The following is a 21,288-nucleotide window of genomic DNA, read 5'->3' as shown; positions in this document are numbered from 1 at the left end:
CAACGAACTTTATTCTCTTAACATGTTGATTGTCCTTTTTGAATGCAGACACATCTGTTTTGGCTTTGGCGTCTACTTGAAACGCATTTTGGCATTCGCTTTAGGAGTGACTCTCACTATAACCAACATGGCAAGTCGTGTGGTTATACATTACTGAAAGATCAAATTTGGTAGACTTGTTTTGCGACTATGTAAGCCAGCTCACAAAACATGCTGCCTGCAGAATGCTTTCCCAATGCACTGCCACGTGGCAGAGGGATTGCAATAGATTAAAATGTTCCTTGAAGCCGTCATGTTTTATGATTACTGAGAAATATAGCAAAGCCAATTTAGTTCCTAAGTCACAGAGCTTTCTGTTCACAAAGCTGTATCTTTACCATACCAATCGTTCTTTTTAGATATGTCTACAATTTGTGTCCATCGTTGTGTAAAATACTGGCCATTGTAGGAAATAATGATCGTTTTTTGATCTGCACATGTGTTTCTAAACTTGCTGTTGCTTTGCAAAGATAACAGATTGCATAGGCGCTTATACATAGGTCCGAGCCTAGGATTTGTTCAGAAAAGTGTGACTGCGTGTAAAATGATTGCAGAGCACTATCTGTTCTACATTGTCTCCAAAACATTGTATGGATGGCTAGTCATGAGAGGATATGTGCAGACATATGCCAAAGCTGATCATGGCTATGTAATATAGTGGCATACAGCTTCCTAGGTCACAGGCTGATTTATGTATCCTAGAAATATACACCTTTGGGCTAGATGAATGCTGTATTGTCAATCACATGGAGATTATAGGGCTCATTTATAAATGATCGAGCAGGGAATATACTTTTTTGCAATCTTTATCAACTAAATAGATGTTAAATTTCATTTTGATTGACTGGTCTGAGAAACATTACCAGCCGTGTATTGAGAAGTGTTTGTTCTGAAGTGCAGTATCCTATAGAAATCGAATGTCTCTTCGGGATAAGGTTAATCTTGATTAATTGGTTTAGATTACTGCATTGGCACTCATCAAATAAAGCTGCAATGTTTTCTCTGTTATGGATTTATAAATGAGCTTCTGGCATTTTTGTTTGGAATCAGAAAATCGTACGATTGTTCCTCATGTGGAAATGTTCGCCCGATTTTTCTTAGTGTGTACCCCGCTTAAGACACATAGAGCCTTGGCTCTTCCCCGTCCCTTGCTCTCTTCTCACTGGCTGTAATTGACAGCAGTAGGTCGCAAATGCATGAAGATAAAAAACCTTTAGCCTTTACAACCACTTTGTATTTCAATGGTTTTTATTAATTTATAACAATTAACACAGGAGCAACAAATCACGCCCACGCAGGGGCTATCAATTCTTTACAACCACTTTAATTGTCAGATATTACTCTTCAGGAATTATAAGGAATAGTACCCTGATTGTAAAAACTAAGGATGATATTACTCACCCTCTGCCTAATGGCTTCTAATGTATATTCAGAATACAGGGAAATCATGCTGTACTTTGCATATGGATTTTCTCACTATTATGTGTTTTTGCATCTAGAAGAAACAAGAAAGACACAGGCTTGCTGCATTCTGTGGGTGCTCTGAATGATGAAACAGGTAATTATGCTGTTAGGGGAAGGAGCAGTTGTCATTTGACAAATTTAGAAGAACATTTAGAGATGTTATAAGGGCAATCCACCTAAAATGGGTGATTGAGTTTTTTGGCAGATGCTGGAGTCTTAAAGCAGAACTCTGGAAAACTAACAAGTCCTCCCTTGCAGTGGGGCTGCAGCTGTATTGCAGGGGTTAGCTGCTCATCTATGCCTAGGGGACAGTGAAAAGCTGTTTTACCTACCTGATTCTCTGCTCCTGCAATATCCTCTTCTCCACTATGCTCGTCGGTCTAAGGTCCTTTGAAGTCATCAGTACTGTTGCAGGGTCCATAGCCCTGCATTGAAAACAAGAATGCCAAGGGAAAGTTTGCTTCTGGAGTGAAGGGGAGCATGGTCTGCCAAGGGAGCAGAGGACCAAGTAAGTAAACATGCTTATACAGCAGGTAAAATAAGTACTGAACATGTTACCATTTTTCTTAGTAAATACATTTCTACAAGTGCTATTGATATTTAATTTTCACCACATGTCGGTAACAACCCATGCAATCCATACATAAAAGAAACCAAAACAAGTTCAGAAATTAAGTTATGTGTAATAAAATGCAATGATACACGGAAAAAGTATTGAACACATGAAGAAAGGGAGGTGCAAAAAGGCATAGAAAGCCGAGACACCAGCTGAAATCTATCAGTAATTAAAAAGCAATCTGCCCCTTGTCAGTGCAAATTAATATCAGCTGGTTCAGTCTCAACTGGTGGCCTATAAAAAGGTGTCTCATTACCAAGATGTCATGCAATAAACATCTCATGATGGGTAAAAGCAAGCATTTCTCTCAAGACCCTTGTAACCTTATTGTTGCAAACTATACTGATGGCATTTGGTTACAGAAGGATTTCTAAATGTCTGAATGTTCCAGTGAGCACTGATGGGGCATTAATCCGGAATTGGAAAGGACATCATTTCACCATAAACTGGCCATGACCAGGTGCTCTTTGCAAAATTTCTGACAGAGGAGTGAAAAGAATTATCAGAATAGTTGTCCAACAGCCAAGGACTACTTGTGGAGAGATTTAGAAAGACCTGGAATTTGCATTACTTATTGTTTTCTTTGAAACATTGTACTTACTCTCAACTGCCATGGCCTGTATGCACGCTCACCATACAAGACTCCATTGCTGAAGGAAAAGCATGTTGAAGCTTATTTAAAGTTTGCTGCACAACATTTAGAGAAGCCTGTGAAATACTGGGAGAATATAGTCTGGTCAGATGAGACCAAAAGTGAACTCTTGGGATGCCATATTACACACTATGGAGGTCGAATGGCACTGCACATCACCCCAAAAACACCATACCAACAGTGATGTTTGGGGGTGGGGACATCATGGTGTGGGGCTGTTTTTCAGCATACGCTACTGGCGGACTACGTTTCATTGAAGGAAGGATGAATGGAAAAATGTACCAAGACACATTCTTGATAAAAATCTGCTGCCATCTACCAGGATGATGAAGATGAAATGAGGGTGGATATTTCAGCAAGACAATGATCCTAAACATAAAGCCAAGAAAACTCAACTGGTTTCAAAGAAAGAAAACAAAGCTGCTAGAATGACCCAGCCAATCACCTGACTTGAATCCAATAGAAAATCTATGGAAAGAACTAAAGATCAGAATTCATCGAAGAGGCCCACGGAACCTTCAAGATTTGAAGACTGTAGAAGAATGGGCCAAAATCACACCTGAGCAATGCATGCGACTACTTTCTCCATGCGTCTTGAAGCTGTCATTGCCAACAAAGGATTTTGTACGATGTTTTAAATAAATTTCAGTTACCACGTTCAATACTTTTTTTCCCTGTGTCAATCCATTTTATTACACATAACTTATATTCTGAGCTTGTTGTGTATCTTTGTATGTATGAATTACATGGGTCGTTGCTGACATGTGGTGAAAAATTTCATGCCAATAGCACCTTATGGAAATATATTTACTGAGAAAAATGGTGATGTGTTCAATACTTATTTTACCTGTTGTACCTTCCCCTTGCAGTGCTGGCAGCGCCTTATGGCAAAGGAAGTCTTTTTTTGTTTTCCAAAGTTCACCTTTAAATTGCCTAAATAACATTAAATGTCATGGTTAGTGTCTTACTGGAACTCCAAGTCCCTGAGAGACTTAGGTGCTGAAGTCTGTACATACACAACAGTAATTATGGGAAAGGCCCAATATTTATACCGGATCTTTAATATGTTTTATACCATGGAGAATGCAACAGGGCAAAAGGGAACTGTTGACACACCTCAAGAGTTGAGTGGGAACAGAACTTACAACTGTGGTGGGGAGTGTTCATCACATCAGTACCCTAGGGATAAAAAAAACATCAGCTAATTAAATTTCACCTATACTTGTAAGATCATTTTTTTGTGCGCTGACCCTTTAGGAATCACTGGTATAGTAATAAAAAGGTTACTTAAGTGCATTTAAACTTGGTGCAGTGGATGTGAATAAAGCTTTGTGTTTAACTCGTATTCCTAAATGTTAATATAAGGTTTTACATTTCTCCATTTGCGGTTCAAATAGAAATCTACAGGGTATTTGCTGATCTGCCAATTTTTATTCCTTTTTGAAACAAAAATACTTTACCCCTTGTAACGTGAACTAGCCTAGGTGTTTTTTGGACCCCTTATCAGTTCTTTTCTGTGACTTTTTTTATACCAGGATGAAGGCCCTGATAATTTTCTCTTTAATTGCTACATTTTCACTCTGCATTCACTAATGGTCTCTGCAATATGAGCTAGTTTACTAGTCTTACCTACACTAATACACTGTGATATTGATGATGGAAAGTGTTGGCATCGATATGCGTGGGACTGATGACTGACTGGAAGGTGGCAGTGTAGCTTTAATGGGTGAACATCTTTACCATGATAAGGTAGGATACCAGGGTGTAGGGTTGTGGAAAGAGAATAAACCTTTCAGATATGATTTGGTGCAAGTAGATTTCTTGGTTTCAGTGGATATCAAGGATGTTTACCTGTTCCAATCCTTTCACCTCACCAAAGGTTTTTGCAGTCTGCCTTGAAGGACTGCCACGTTTAGTTTGTGGCCCTGCCATTTAGCCTTTTCATAGCCCCCAGAGTGTTCACCAAGGTTCTGGCTCCAGTCCTATGGCCCCTTTATACCCAGGGTACCCTCTAGTTCTGAGGAAGCAATCTGATTACCTGCTGGAGACCAATGTGTCTCACGTGATGCACACTTTGGAGAGATTCGGATGGGTTCTGAATTTACAGGAGTCATTCTTAGCTTCAACCCAAAGTTGGAAAAGTTAGGCCTGACGCTGGATACCTTGCAGGCGAGAGTGAGCCTCCTTCTGGAAAAATGTCTTGCTCTAAGGACTCGGGTAGACTTTCTCAATACACTGACAACTCTCCTAGCTTTTACCTTGTCTTCTTCACAGAATTAAAGTGGAAAGAATTCCAGTGATTCTGGTCACCCTGTTCTGAACCCAGGAGGACTTGGTACTCTGACCCTTGGATTCTTCCAGATTGACTCAACCTTTTGTTGCACGGTCCAATCTTCCATTCTTCTTTACAGTCTCTGACATTAACGGCATGGCTATTGAAGTCAGGGTCTTGGGAGGAGAGTCTTGATTCAATCATTCCTACCCTACTGAAGACTTGCAAGGTTACTTTAACTGCTTCCACGCCGCCATATAGCAGATATACTGCTACATGACGGCACCTATGCACAAAATCAGGTATACATACGTGATGTCGCCTTTCTGGGTATGGGATACGCGCCCTACCCGTGCCGCCATTCGCGGCTGCAGATGTCAATCACCGGGTCCTGGACACTAATTACTGTGATTACCGACAATCACCAACGGGTTTGTTTACAAACAGTCTTCCTCCCTGTCAGTTCAAGCACACTGCTCAGGATGGCTGTGCACGGCACAACCATCCCAATCAATGTGCTTACAGTAAAGCGCACACACACCCGCCCCCTAGTAAAACACTCCCAGCACATATTTAACCATTTTATTGCCCCTCACATTAAACCCTTCTTGCCCAGTGCCATTAGTACAATGTCAGTGCTTTTTTTTTTTTAGCACTGATCACTGTATTGGTGTCACTGGGGTGTCAGTGAGACCTAGTTCCCCCCCAGTCCCCCTAAAAGTCGCTGATCGCTGCCATTACTAGTAGAAAGAAAAAAAAAATCCCAGTATCTATACTGCCATTTGTGAACACTATAACGTTCACGTAAACCAATTAATTTACAAGTATTAGGATTTTTGTTAGCAAAGACATGTAGCAGATTACATTTTGGCCGAAATGTATGACAAAATTAGATTTTTTTGAAATTTTTTTACTGGACATGTTTAATAGCAAAAAGTCCAAAACATTGTTTTTGTTTTGTTTTTTTGGGGTTTTTTTTTTTTTCGCAAAATTGACAGGCTTTTTCTGCTTATTATGCAAAAAAAATAAAAACCCCACAGGCGATCAAATATCACCAAAAGAAAGCTCAATGTGTGGGGAAAGAAAGGACGTAAATTTCATTCGGGTGCAGCGTTGCATTACCGTGCAATTGTCAGTTAAAATAACGCAGCGCCGTAACACAAAAAAATGCGTTGGTCATAAAGGGGGGTAAATCCTCAGGAGGGCAAGTGGTTAAAAAGATTTACTATGGAACTTGGAAATCTTATTTTGCATTGTGTGATGCTAAGGAATTTCATCCTTGCAAGTATATTGTTGCATTCTGGCTTTTCTCCAGTCTGGAGTTGCTCTGGGACTAGTCTTGAGTATGGTCTAGGATCAGATTTTGGTTTTGCTGGTCCTTTTCAGAGACCAATTGCTTCACATTGCTTGACACAGGCTTTTGTGCAAGGCATCATGCATATTGTTTCACTGGTCAGGACTCCAACAATATTCATTTAGTCCTTTTGACTCAGAAGGGTATTTTTCTAGTTGCCATTACTTTGGCCCACAGAGTTTTGGATGAGATCGTGTGAAATGCGTTATTCATGTCCTGGTGTTTTGTATGTCCTATGGATCAATAAATACACACTATATTCATCTATTCTCCGGTGTGTGGCTGACCCTTCTTCTTATGCCATTACTTTGGTCAACAGAGTTTTGGAATTACCTGGTCTTACTTGCTCCTGGTGCTACACCATGACAAGGTGGTTGTACGGCCTCAGCCATCATTTTTACCTAAGGTGGTTTCTTGGTTCCATTTCAAGCAGTATATTTTTTTTTATATTTTTGTCCTAAGCTGCAGATGCAGCTGCAACTGCACCTGAAGTTGAGTGCTGCAATTCATCAGTTAGATTCCTTCTTTGTATTCCTGAAGATTCAAGGAAGCATTCAAGGATGCAGCTTACAAATCCAGTATTTCCCGATGTATCTGTCAGCTTATTTCTCAAGCTTATGGTTTAAAGGGCAAATTCTTCAACATCAGGCTTCAGTAGCTCAAGGTTGTAAAGCTGCTGCCTGGTCTTTGGTGTATATAGTTTTGCAAAATTTTCTTGGAGTACATGATGGGACACAGCTATCCTGACCCTCTTTCTTTGTGGTTCATGGCCTGCTATGAAAACTGAAGCCTTGCCTAATGGGGAGGAGTTATAAACTACCTAGAAGGGGATTTCTCATCCTTTTTTTTTTTTCTCCCCCCCCCCCCCCCAGTGTCCAATCACCTGATGGTGACAGTATAACCATATTGCAATGGGTCGAAGACACTTTGTCCTATGATATACTTCAGGAAATTGTAACCTAAAAATCTGTCAAATGCATTTTGGGGGTCATACACAAATCACTGTTTATTAGGACTATACTACAATAAAGACACATTTTATGTAACAGTCTCTATAAATTGTTTATATTCTGTTATAGCCATGTGAAGTGGGATTTGTTGTGACCCCTGAAATGCATGGACTGTCAACGTTTTATAGACTATCTGGACCAAACCTTATGTCCTTGGGGCTTTCATCCTTCCTTTCCATACTAGATATCTCTCCCAGAAACCACTTTGGGGTTCCACCCTACCAGCAATAGAAAGCTGTCACACTATAACAATCGTGATACAGTCAAATCTACCATCAAGCTTTGAGCCCAGTTCTCCACCACAACATTTCCAGTTTTTCATTTAGACATTGCAGTATTTCACCAGCCCATCCCCATTCCCTTTGTAAACTGGTGATCCTGGAATACACTTGCTTGTGACTCTGGAACACCCTACTTGCTGCTTCTGACTGTCAGCAAATCCTTTGTTCTGGCATTGTTTTATATCAAGATTTCTGTATGTCTGAATAAAACCTGCATTTGAATTTGGTCTGTGATTGGCCAAGAAGAAAGCTGGGAGAGCGAGTTACACAGCACAGGATTCAGGAAGTATACACCGACTGTCACCCTACCTATCCTGTGAAGAAGTTTGTAATTAACCTGCAGGGATTACTTCAAAAAGATTAAGAGAAATAGAAAATGAAATGGAAATCCCTGACTTTAACACTTTAGCAGAGTTTACTAGGTAGGGTTAGTTGCTCTCTTGTTGAACTGAACTGGTCTTTGCAAATTGCACTGTTTTGGAAATCACAAATACAAGCAAGAAATGTAAATGACCTGTAGATTATATTCCGTAGTTCACTTGTTTGAATCACTTAGTAAAGTATCTTTATCTTCTTATGTTTATTGTAATTTAACTGGTTATTCCTTTATTTTTCTGCTTTCGATGTTCACCATTTGCAGCCTCACTGCTCGGTAAGATTTGTGGGGAGAACTGATATTAAAATGATGCCCTCAAGTATGATTGAGAAAGCTTTGAAATTACAGTATGACTTCTTCTTTATCACATAACCATTCACTAACAAGATTTTATTCTCATATGAGTTTACTCACTGCGTTTTGTTTTTCACAAATCCTTGAAGAGACCCTGCACTGATATCTTCATCCAAGTTTAGTAATCTGACATGTTTATGCAGTAATTTAAAGTACTTATTAGTCATGCGAGCCTTCTTCTTTTTTTTTTTTAAGAGTGGGGAAAGATTAAAGATCCTATTGGGTTTTTACTGCTGTCCAGAATCTCTGTTAGATTCTCCCTAATTTCCTGCCCTGCTTACAGTGGTTTCGCCAACAGGAAACAAGTGAAAATTTGCAACACGGGTGTAAACAGATAAAAACCAGACAGGGGTTCTGGCCTTCCCCTCTTCTACTAAAGGACATCATTTTTATTTGTCTTGTGTGGTTGTTGGAGTTCCCTCTTGGGGTGCATGCATACGGACACCTGTTGCCGTACAGCGTAACTTTTGGCCGTAATTCCTTGCAGGTGCTGCGTACAGCCGTGTCAAAGACATAAATGGCTGTACAGACCTGTATGAGGGTACATTTGTAATCTGTGCATGCATACAGACTGTCTGCATTCAGGGTTTTATGCCTGTGCCCTTCCACACGTACAGTTATTCATGTCTATGGGGTGGTTGTTCACATCACCTGCAGAGAAATACCCCTGAAGTTTGCACTGTACGGCCATGGATGGCTATGTGCATGGACCCTGACCTCCTATCTGGTAAAATGTCAGCAGGATAAGAAGTCTCTATAACAAAGCCCCAGATAGCAGTGAAAACCTGAAAAGGGTTGTAACCCTTCCTCCATGACATCCAAAATTAAGAGAAGGGGGTTTGAGTAGACATTCACCAAAAATAATGATTTGAAAAAAATGGAAAACATTTGCTCCTTTCCCCCTTGTGCCGAGAGCATTTCTACAGGATATGTACAGAATAGTATTGGTGGAAAAATAAAGATGAAGATCTCAGTCTGGTCGGGTTGATGTGGTGGTATATTGCATGGGACACTTTTATGAAAGAGGTTGTGAACTGTGTGTCAGGATAAACTAAACTTGACAAATAATAAATATGGTAATGGTAAATCCTGGCCCAGTACCTACATAAAATGTCATAATGTGACCCCTGGACATTCCGTCATGGTGGGGTGCTTTCTTACAAATTTATATCCGGTATCATGGGCCTTAACAAATTGCAGTGTTAATCACAGGTCACAACCTTTATGACTTCTACATTGTCCCGGTACATAGTGTGTTATACCTCTGGAAGTCTCTCCATATTCCTGCTTTCATTGTGTTGTCTGTTCTTACAGGAAAATCTGCTATAGCACAAAAATATGATGGCTGCGGGTATGGCTCACTGGGTAAGTGTTTACCAGATGTATCATAGATGTGATGTATGGATTCTTTACACACACAGGAGTCATTAACAATACCTGCTCTAACAGATTTACGAATGATTGGTTGTTTGCCCATATGGAAACTGTTTGAAGCTGAACTTCAGGCCAACAGCTAAATTCACAGATGAAACCCAAATATGGAGGTTTTAATACCTGCCAGATAATTTGTATGACTGTCCAGGCCTGTGATTTACACAGCTTTGCCCCACAGCACAGCCCATTTAATGATTTATTAGTGAATATGAAACTGCATTCATTTTGTGTCTTTTATATCTGCCTGGAGTTCAGCTTTACATGAAACACTTGTGTATTGCACTAAATCAATATTTACCCTTCTCCTTTATAATCCCTCAAAAAGTCAATACTTCCTCCCTAGAAAATGCAATATCATATATATACCTTTTTTTGATATATTATAATAAATAAATTAAATAAACATAAATTTAAACATAAAGTGTACAATAAAGTCCAATGAATCAGTAAAAGTGTCCAAAAAGAAAGTCCAAACAGTGTCCAAAAAATGTCCCAAATTTTCCAACTTTTTCATCCAATAGAAGGATTAACTCCTCTTCCATCCATTATGCACCTCAAAGTAAAAAATACAAAATCTAGTGCATTACCTTAATAAATAAAATAATCACCCCGTGCAAATCACAATTCACTTAAAAAAAACATTTGTGCAACAGAGAAAAAAAAAAATTATATATTTAAATAAAATAAATTATTCCAATCCAAATTGCTTTCTTATAGTGCTTATAATCACACAAATCAAACTGTGAGCACTTAGTGATCACTACAACTCAGTGTATACCATCAACCAGCACACAGTAGTACTAAATACTATTACCCTTTATGAGTATTGAAATACTAAGCAATACTATGGATCATTACTCCTCCATACTCTCTTCAAAGATATATTTTTCCAAGGTCCTCAGAAAGATAAGAATGGTCTCAAGACTGGTATTCAAAGCATAGGGATAACTTTTTATTAATCACTTACATTAAAATTCAAGATATTCAGCTCCAGACATGGTTCTAAACTCAATCCACCAAACCATGTGGAAAACCATGTGTGGATAACCGACAAAATGGCCGCGGCGACACTTCCGGTCTGTGTACGTGCGTCTTGACGTCACTCAACTAACACGTTTCGTCACTTCCGGACTTCGTCTTTTTTTTTTTTTCTCTGTTGCACAATTTTTTTTTAAGTGAATTGTGATTCGGGGTGATTATTTTTATTTATTAAGGTAATGCACTAGATTTTGTATTTTTTACTTTGAGGTGCATATTGGATGGAAGAGGAGTTAATCCTTCTATTGGATGAAAAAGTTGGAAAATTTGGGACTTTTTTGGACACTGTTTGGACTTTTTTTTGGACACTTTTACTGATTCATTGGACTTTATTGTGCACTTTATGTTTAAATTTATGTTTATTTAATTTATTTTATAATATATCACAAAAGGGTATATATATGTGTATTGCAATATATACATATATATTGTGTCTTAAAGTATATGTAAGGGAAAATGTCACCAGCACACTGAGGATCACCAATATGGGTCCAAAAGTTATAATGAACGATCACATAGTTACAGCAAGGCAACGTTTCGGAATCTCGCATGTCACATGCCTGATGAAGGGGTCCCGGGAGACGCCGAAACGTTGCCTTGCTGTAACTATGTGATTGTTCATTAAAACTTTTGGACCCATATTGGTAATCCTCAGTGTGCTGGTGACATTTTTCCTTGCTGATTCTGTTCGGTTGCAGACGATGGTTGCTCCAGCACACACTTATACACACAGCCATTTTTAATGTAGGAACGTGTGCGTTCGGCTTGTACACTTGCATTAAAGTATATGTAAACACAACCACTGAATACTTGTATCAATTTCTAGCTTTCACCACCCACCACTGTTCTCACCATCAGGGGTTCCCAGCATTGATACACAGCGACACTATAATGATTGCATGTAGTCAGGAAGTGGCTGGAACAGACTGGAGGAGATCAGCTGCACTGAAATGCTAGAATGTGTGAAAATTAGTATTTTGTGGAGAAAAAAAAAAATCTGGTAATCCTGGCATGCAAGATTGTTCAAGCAGTACCTGTTATAGGGAGACAGGTGTCACCTTGTACTCCTGCATTCACATGCTGGGGTTGATTTACTAAAGGAAATATTCTATGCACTGCAAGTGCAGTTGCTCTAGATCTGAGGAGAAGCTCTGCTGATTTCTATCATCCAATCATGTGCAAGCAAAAGTGCTGTTTTTTTTTATTTTTCTTGCATGTGATTGAGTATTCTTTTCAAAGTGAACCTAATTTACTAAGCTCTGGAGTAACTGCATTTGCAGTGCACAGTTTATTTGTCTTTAGTAAATCTCTACCATCTCTATCTGTCTACCTCACCTCACCCCTTCAGCTTCTCCCCGCATCGCTAGCCTACTAAGCGACATATCGGCTTGGATGTCACTCCACTTCCTCAAACTCAACCTTTCCAAAACTGAGCTTCTAGTATTCCCTCCAGCCCGTGCCCCCTCCCATGACTTCTCCATCAAGATCAATAACACAATCAGTCCCTCCCCTCATGCCAGGGTACTAGGTGTAATCCTAGACTCCCATCTGTCCTTCCAGCCCCAGATCCAATCGCTTACAAAATCATGTAGACTTCACCTCTGCAACATCTCCAAGATACGCCCGTTCCTAACCCCGGTAACCACTAAGCAACTTGTTCACTCCCTCGTCATATCTCGCCTCGACTATTGCAACTCCCTCCTCATTGGCCTACCTCATCGCAGGCTATCCCCTCTTCAGTCTATCATGAATGCTGCTGCCAGACTCATCCACCTTACTAACCGTTCCGTATCTGCCATCCCTCTCTGCCAATCCCTCCACTGGCTCCCAGTTGCCCAATGGATAAAATTCAAAACTAACAATGACATATAAAGCCATCCACAACACTGCCCCAACTTACATAACCGATCTTATCTCTAAATATCACCCAAACCGTACTCTCTGCTCCTCGCAAGATCTCCTACTCTCTAGCTCCCTTATCTCCTCCTCCCATGCTCATCTCCAAGACTTCTCCAGGGCGTCACCCATCTTCTGGAACTCCCTACCCCAATCTGTCAGACTATCACCTACTCTACTTGCCTTTAGGCGATCACTGAAAACCTTTCTCTTCAGGGAAGCCTTTCCCACCCTCTGCTAATTCTGGAATCCTCTACTCTTCCAACCACTCCATCCCCCACAGTGACTACCTACTGTACCATTCACCCCTCCCTCCTAGATTGTAAGCTGCAAGGAGCAGGGCCCTCAAATCCCTCTTGTATTGTTACTGTATTGTCTCCCACCATAATATAAAGCGCTGAGCAAACCGTTGGCGCTATATAAATCCTGTATAATAATAGTAAATCAACCCCATTGTCACATATGAAACTGTGCTGACACACCTTGTGCAAGCAAGGTCAACCATTGTCAGTATCACAAAGGTGATCCACACAACTAATGTGAAGGCGCTGCTGGAGTGTGTGAATGTAGACAGGAAGTGGCTGAAAGAGGAACTGAGTACTGAGATTAAAAAAAGAGACAAAAACCTGGCAATTGTTTGTGCTCAGTACTTTAGAAAGCTAAATATCATTCTATTAGGGTTTAGATCTACTTTAGTTACATAATTAGTCTGGCTGAAAAAAGACAAAAGTCCATCCAGTTCAACCATTAAAAAAAAAAAAAAAGTTATAATCCTATACCCACAGGTGATCCAGAGGAAGGCAAAAAAAACCCAGCAAAGCGTGATCCAATTTGCTCCTGCAGGGAAAAGAATGCCGAGAGGCAGTTGGATATTCCCTGGATCAACTTTACCTATAAATGTTAGTATCCAGTTATATTCAGTGTATCTAAGAAAGAATCCAGGCCTTTTTTAAATCAATCCATTGAGCTGGCCAGAACCAACTCTTGAGGGAGTCTATTCCACATTTTCACAGCTTTCTCGGTGAAGAAACCTTTCCCTGTTTGGAGATTAAAATTCTTTTCTTGCAGACATAAAGAGTAGTTCCCACTTGAACTTTCAGTTTAATCTATTAAGCACATTAGAGATGCATCAAAACAAAAAGTACTTCTGTTTTTTTTTTAATGTATAAAGCAGCCACAGCCTGAGTTTCTTCCAGCAGCTGCACAGAGGGACCCTTGCACCCCATGGGGAAGCGGTGATCTTCTTGCAGAGCTTTAGTGCCCCCTACTAGCTAGACCTTGCTACTTACTGATTTGAGGGCTATGATTCAGACTCCACAGGGGGCATGTTGGAGTGAGACCACTGCTTCCATACAGAAGGACCCACTCTGCAGCTGCTGACAGGCTTTTGATTAAAAAAAAAAAATACCGTAAGTCTGGCTATACATGTTTTTTTCTTTTCTTTCATTCAGCCAGTGGGCCAAACAAAAAAAAAAAAAAAAAGATTTCTTCATCTACAAAAATGAGGCAGATAGAGGGATCCCCCTCAGCGGGACCTTGTCTTCTGACAGCAGCACCTGCTGTTGTCAGGATACACTGACTGGTGGCTGCAGCCGCTGATCATTGGAAAATTTTCCAACCTGTGCCTTCAACTGAAGTCATTTTACCCTGGGTTCACACCTGTGCTGGTGGTGCCGCTGCAGATCAGCATGAAAATCCGTGCAACCGCACCACCCGCACGGAGGAATGCGGACCTGCGAGCGGGTGCCATTAGTTCTAATGGCACGCCGCCTGCACTGGAAAACGCAATCGTACTGGGAACCGATGTTCCCGTGCGGGCTGCGTTTTCAAACGAAGTGCAGGGACTTCTTCTCTGCATGTCATGGGCATGGGAGTCCGTTCAAATGAATGGGCTCTCGTGCCCGTGCAAAACGTGGCCCGCACGGCTGCATATATGTGAACCGGGGGTAAATAACTGACTTCTTTGTGCAGGGAAGTCTACACAATGTGCCTGCTAGATCCATCAAATTTTGATCACTGTATGGCCAGCTTAAGACTTCAGTCATGTAACTGGAGGCAACTCGCCTACAACAGGATTGCTAAAGAGACAAAACACTTGCTCCTATGGCATTGCTCCTCTTTGGCTGATACTACAGGATCGCACTCAGCGAGGGAGCAGCGGCAGAGTGAGGAAGTGGTGCTGTAGGAGCGGAGTGCTCTCTGATTCCTTCACTGGCCTTACAAGCAGTTACACAGATTTACAAGTACTAGGGCTGGGAAAAACTAGGATCTTGTGCACAGCAACCAGTGACATTTCTCCCATATTAAGAAAATGTTCATATAGTTTATTAGGCACAGTGGCTCCAGTAATCTTCAATGAGTTACAGAAAATTATATCTAAGTTTTTATGTTTTTCTATATAAACATACTTCTTTCTTTTGTAGCAGAGAACAGTTTAGTGGGAAGTCCAGAAGATTGTACAGACAGTCCGGTATCTTCAGCAGAGGCTTCATACAGTTATACAGGTAACTTAATGCCATACATATGAAAGGAAGTTAGTACTCCTTAGGCAATACATATGTCAACTTTATTACTTATAAGACCAACCTGATTTAATTAGCAAGAAAGCTGCAGGCGCTAGAGACGGATTCCTGGAATAAATGTAAAACCTTATGGTATGTTTGGATGCATTACAATACATCTGATGCACTGAATGCCCTGACTATCACCTAGTCCCTGGGGGGACTGCATGTCTAATAGGAGGTTGTCTCTGGTTTAAATCCCTCTGTAGTCATGGTTAGGTTATTTCACCTGTTTCTCAGTTTTGGGCAGTTAATTGAAGTAGGCGCTCAATAAAATAGTGCAATCGTAATAATCATACAAAATCTGAATCAATAGAACATAAAAATCATTCTAATGTGACAGGTAACTGGTGTCTAATTCTTTCAACTCCAAATTGTGTTCTACCACCGTGTATGGCTGAAATGGGAACTCACCAGATCACCAAAGTAGCCAGCAAACTTGTAAACACAGATCCTATATGCCTTGGGTATGATGCAGAATCCTTCAACCTCCTCCAATCTAATGACATTACACCACCTTCTCCATGTTCAGTATCTCAGAAAAAGGCCAAGGAAATAATCATAATGTGACAGATTCTTTGTTTAAAAATGTGTAAAAAAATATATATATACAGTATTACCTCGGTTTACGAATTTAATTTGTTCTGCAGGATTTTTCGTATAGCGAAAAATTTGAAAATCGAAACGCCATTTCCCATAGGAATGCATTGAAAACCAATTAATCCGTTCTGAAGGTCAGAAAAAGTAAACTCTACTAAAAAACTGCATGAGTTATTTTGTCAAGTCATACGGTATTTTAGTAGTGACAACCATGTGTTAATATTTCAGCTGTCAGCGGGGTTCCACACTGACAGCTGAATGTAAAAGAATTGCCGGCAATTAAAAAAATTATTTAAAAAACGGTATGGGGTCCCCCCCTCCCATCCATACCAAGCCCTTCGGGTCTGGTATGGATTTTGAGGGGAACTCCCACGCCAAAATTAAAAAAAAAAAAGTGTGAGGGTCCCCCCCAAAATCCATACCAGACTCTTATTCGAGCATGCAGCCTGGCAGGTTAGGAATGGAGGGAGACAAGCGAGCAGTCCCCCCCCCCCCCCCCCCCCATCTCGAACTATACCAGGCCACATGCCCTCAACATTGGGGATTGCTTTGGGTCAGCAGCGGCGGTAACAGTGGGCATCGTGATTGACGTTGGATCTACTGCAGGGCACATTCTTTTAGTTTTTTCTTTTAATAAAGTACTTGTCAAAGACCATGTCCTGTCTTTTTTCACACTATACTTTTTGTTTTTTGTGAATGAGTAGGGGTACCATGTACCCCATACTCATTCACATGGGGTGGGGGGGGCTGGGATCTGGGGGCCCCCTTGGTAAAGAGTGGTTCCAGATTCTGATAAGACCCCTGCCCGCAGACCCCCACAACCACCGTCCACAGCTGTGGGCATCAACATGAGGACAAGGTGCTTTGAGGGTGGGAGAGAGCACCCCAAAGCACCCCCCCCATGTTGAGGGCATGTGGTATGGTTCAGGAGGGGGGGGTGCTCACTTGTCTCCCCGCTCCCCTTTCCCGACCTGCTGGTCTCTTCCGGTTTAGGGTAGATGTAAACTACGTTTTTGTTTTTTTATCTGATGCTTTCAAGGGTAGAGGAGAGATCTGGGGTCTGATAGATCACATATTTCTCCATAAACAGGACCTGTCATGCTTTATTGTTATCACATCAATGGGATGTTTACATATCTTGTTATAACAATAAAAGTGATTAAAAAAATTAAAAGGACAGTTTAAAAATAAAAAAAAGTAGTAAAAACGTAGGTTGCACCCGCATTTGTAAACGATGTTTGCACCACACATGTGCGGTTTTGCCGTAGACGTTATAGTGAGAGCAATAGTGCTAGACCTGCTCTGTAACTCTAAACTTGTAACTTGTAAAAAAACGTTTAAGCATTGCCTATAAAGATTTTGAAGTACTGTAGTTTGGCTCCTTTTCTCAAGCATGCACAATTTTAAAGCGTGATGTGCTAGGTGTCTATTTACTCAACATAACGTTATCTTTTATATTGTACCAAAAATTGGGTTATGTATTGTATTGTTTGCATTAAAGTTCATTAAAGTGCATTTTTCCCAAAAAATTGTGTGTTTGAAAAACTGTTGCTTGTGACTTAAAAAAATTGCAACAACCACCATTTTATTCTCTATGGCCTCTGCTAAAAAATTATATGTAATGTTTTGGGCTTCTTGGTAAATCTGTATAAAAAAAAAAAAAAAAAGTAATGGTATAATTTTATAATACAAAAGACATAAATCTAGAACAGAGAGATTTACAAAGTCCATTGTAGAGACTGTCGTCTTTTAATTTTATATATGATTGCATGTATTGCCAGAATACAGTGACATCACGGTATATTAATGCACACAGAGTCATTTTTTGTTTTCTGGTTACTTACTTTTTACAGATAAATCTCTTGAGAATCTTGTGTCCCGTCCAAGGTTGGAGTCTCTGAGTTCTGTAGAGGAGGATGATTATGACACACTGACTGACATAGAATCTGATAAGAATGTTATCAGGACAAAGGTAAACTATAATAAAGATATAAGAATTTAATGCATATCTAAACACAAGATAAAAAAATGTATTGCCCCTTACCCGTCCTTAGATGTGGTGGCGGCACTTGTTTGCTCTATTTCCTTAGATTTCACCTGGTGATCCAACAAATAACACACTTGCTCTTGAACTGAACTGCATCTATGGAGGAACAGCATTGTTATCCTTGGACAGGACTGCAGAGCACCTTCCTTTTCTCTTCTCCATAATATAGGGGAGGTGTTCTATAGTTCCTGGAGGTAGCAAGTGCAGGGATAAAGCAGGATTAAAAAAAAAATGCTGACAGGCAGAGATTTTATGTCAGAAGAGAAGGGTCTCTTCTGCTATAAAAATCCCACCTGCTAGCGGTAATGTACACTGAGCCAGGCATTTGCAGTTCAGAGTCTGTTATGGCACCTGCTTTGTTCCTTGGCACTGTGACTCCATGTGCATGCTTGGGAGTGACGTCACTGCACCCCAGCCCAAAAGTACAAACTTGGAAGGAAGACTAGGTGAACATGGAACCACCCGTGCACTGACAGTGCAGAGCTGGAGGGCTTCCTTTTGACAGGTAAGTCTGCCATAATGTCTAGTAGTGGTGCATACTAACACATGGCATAAAGCTACAGGGGCCCAGATTAAAAACATTGAGTTTACTGCCACTTTAATAACACTAGTACAGAAATCAGCACAGGAGTTTTGTCGGGATCAGCAGGTTTTAGTTTCTTTTTTGCACTTATGAAGTGGATATAACAGAAGGCTTTCATTTGTATGTTTAACAGACCAACTTACCTAGGTGGATTGATGCTGCATCTGTCTCCTGTCGGCTCTAAGGCTGAGAACTGAGCGATCAAAAACAGCTGAGCGCTCAGTTCTCCCTTCCGCTCTTAGCAGAGAGCCATGACTATCAGTCACTGATGTCTGTTCTGCCCCTCCAGCGCTCATTGGAGAGTCAGGCTGAGGAGGGGAGGGAGTGGCTGGCTCCCAGAGCCTGAGAGGCTGAGCCAGGTGCCAGTCCAAGCTCCTGAGTGGATCCTGACCATATAATCACGGTCTTTCCCCAGTCAGGACTGGGACTGTGACATCTGGTGACAGCAGGCTTTAGCCCATTGCTGAAAATAGGTCACAGGAGTGCAGAATAAACTGCAACTCTGTGAGCCATAGACGTACAGCCAAAGGAGCTTTGAAGTGTATGTAAACCTTATGTATTTATATGCAGTGTTTCATCATGACTGGATTTATTTTTTTATTTTATTGAAACATTTTAAAAGTTTTAGATCTGATAAACATACAATATAATAGCTGTCATTTTATTTTTTTTTCTTTTAGAAGTATCTTTGTGTTTCTGACCTCGCAAGAAAAGACAAACGCGTGATGCGCAAAAAGTACCAAATATATTTCTGGTAAGAAACTCTGATATTTAACCTCTTGCCTACTGGGAACTTTCACCCCCTTCTTGCCCAGGCCAATTTTCAGCTTTCGGCTCTGTCACATTTTGAATGACAATTGTGCAGTCATACAGCACTGTACCCAGGTGACATTTTTGTAATTTTTTTTTTTTTTTAGACAGATACAGCTTTCTTTTGGAGGTATTTAATCATCACAGTTTTTTTTGTTTTTGGTAAATAAGTAAGGACACAAAAAAAATGTTTTCCTCATTTCTGTTAGAAACTTTTGTGAATTAGTAATTTTTCTTCTTCGCTGATGGATACTGATGAGGCTGCACTGTGGGCACTGATAGGTGGCACTGATCTGTGCTGATGGGCTACACTGATGGGCACTGCTAGGCTGCACTAATGGGGATGCACTGTTTATCAGAACACTGATGATCATTGTCCTAATTATCAGTGTAAATGTGCCTGTGAGAATTGCCAGTTAATGCCTTTCCTTTCCTCGCTCTGTCACAGCGCATGAGGAAAAGACTGCCAATAACCGAAAAGTCTGTTTACACTGTGATCATCTGTGATTGGACACAGCTGATCACATGGTAAAGGGCCGCTGTGATTGGCTCTTTACCTCGCTCTGGGGGGGGGGGCAAGGTTTTAGGAGAATGTCAATAGACCCCCTCCCAGAACTAGCCGACCGCACTGTAGCCATCATTCAGCTGTAGCGCAGTCGGCAACTGGTTAAATATATCAAAAAAAGTCATAGGCGAAACCTTACCTAAAGCTGCATTTTCTTAAATTGCATCCTTAGACTCCTGTATGTCTAAGTCCCAAACCCAGTTACTATGTGATGCTCAAGACATATAAAATAAACACCTTCCTTTATCACCCCTAGCTGCCAAATTCTCCATCATATGTGTGTCACACATTCCCCCCTCCCAGACACTGCAGATCACATTGGAAGGGTTTCTGGAACAGAGGCATTGCTATCAAGAAAGCAGTGGGCAGGACTAGGTGTGGCCAGGTGTTGATTGACAAGCTTAGGGGCTTATGAATCAACAGTGACTATGCTGATATACCTGCCTCCTGCAACATTTTTCACCCCTTTGCCTACATAGTAGTGACAACTTTGCACTTAAGCCAGAAGCAGTGCAGCAGCGTTGCCACCAAATAACAGTAAATGGGTAAATGGAACTCACTAGCAAGATGAACAGATATTTATGGGACCTTGTATGGAGACAAAAACTGTAAGTGCAGATGGATGTATTATTAAAGTGGTTGTAAAGACTCATTCTATGCATGAAAGTAAAAAACCTGTGTGCAGCATCACCCCCAGACCCCCCTAATACTCACCTAAGTCCCCTCTGGATCCAGCGATGTGCACTGGAGTCTCAGCTATCCCGGGACTCCCTCTTCTCATAGGCTGAGACTGAAGCGGGAGCCATTGGCTACCACTGCTGTTAATCACAGCCAGTGAGCCAATGAGAAGAGAGGGGGGTGGGGCCGAGCCATGGCTCCTTGTGTGAATGGACATGCGGAGCACCCTTCAGGAGGGAGGGGCCAGGAGAGCTTGTAGGGAACCCGAGCAGAGGAGGATCCAGGCTGCTCTGTGTAAAACCACTGCACACACCAAGTATAGACATGTTTTTTATTTTTTCTTAAAAAAAACAAGCCTTTAGAATCACTTTAAGTGCTGCAGCACATATTTTTTAGTGGTAGGCCATAGTTCTACTTCAAATGCTATGGTCTTTGAACCATTTTGGGCAGAAAGAAGTAGGTTAACCAACAATGGTACCTACTGTATAATTTGATGTCATTCATCTGTAAAGAGATCTGGGTGATTGGAGAGGAGTGCCCGATGTCCAAAAAAAAGTCTCACTTGAGGAATTTTTATAGTTTGTTTATTGAAGATTAGAGTAAAGAAGTGGAGGCAACGCATTACAGTGGAATTGTCGTCTCCTTCTTGGAGAATGGT

The 21,288-nt window shown here is 40.9% G+C and overlaps 1 protein-coding gene across 2 annotated transcripts in view; it reads left to right on the top strand.

Annotated features, from left to right (window-relative positions):
• The window catches only part of SIDT2 (SID1 transmembrane family member 2), a 92,521-nt gene that overhangs the window by 33,718 nt on the left and 37,515 nt on the right, over positions 1 to 21,288 (top strand). Inside the window, exons 10-15 of one of the 2 annotated variants that reach the window (XM_089670143.1) lie at positions 1,539 to 1,597; positions 8,329 to 8,340; positions 9,733 to 9,783; positions 15,210 to 15,290; positions 17,801 to 17,919; positions 19,258 to 19,331. In XM_089670143.1, the coding sequence (XP_089526269.1) occupies positions 1,539 to 1,597; positions 8,329 to 8,340; positions 9,733 to 9,783; positions 15,210 to 15,290; positions 17,801 to 17,919; positions 19,258 to 19,331 (396 nt within the window). The remainder of the gene's footprint in view (positions 1 to 1,538; positions 1,598 to 8,328; positions 8,341 to 9,732; positions 9,784 to 15,209; positions 15,291 to 17,800; positions 17,920 to 19,257; positions 19,332 to 21,288) is intronic. The other variant, XM_089670144.1, reaches the window with a different exon arrangement.

The sequence above is a fragment of the Staurois parvus genome, unplaced genomic scaffold (assembly GCF_062004578.1).
Source record: "Staurois parvus isolate SC_StPar_1 unplaced genomic scaffold, SC_StPar_1.0 ptg000087l, whole genome shotgun sequence".
NCBI classification, from domain to species: Eukaryota; Metazoa; Chordata; class Amphibia; order Anura; family Ranidae; genus Staurois; species Staurois parvus.
Note: the sequence above shows the minus strand (reverse complement) of the source record. Positions and strands in the feature narration are given on the sequence as shown.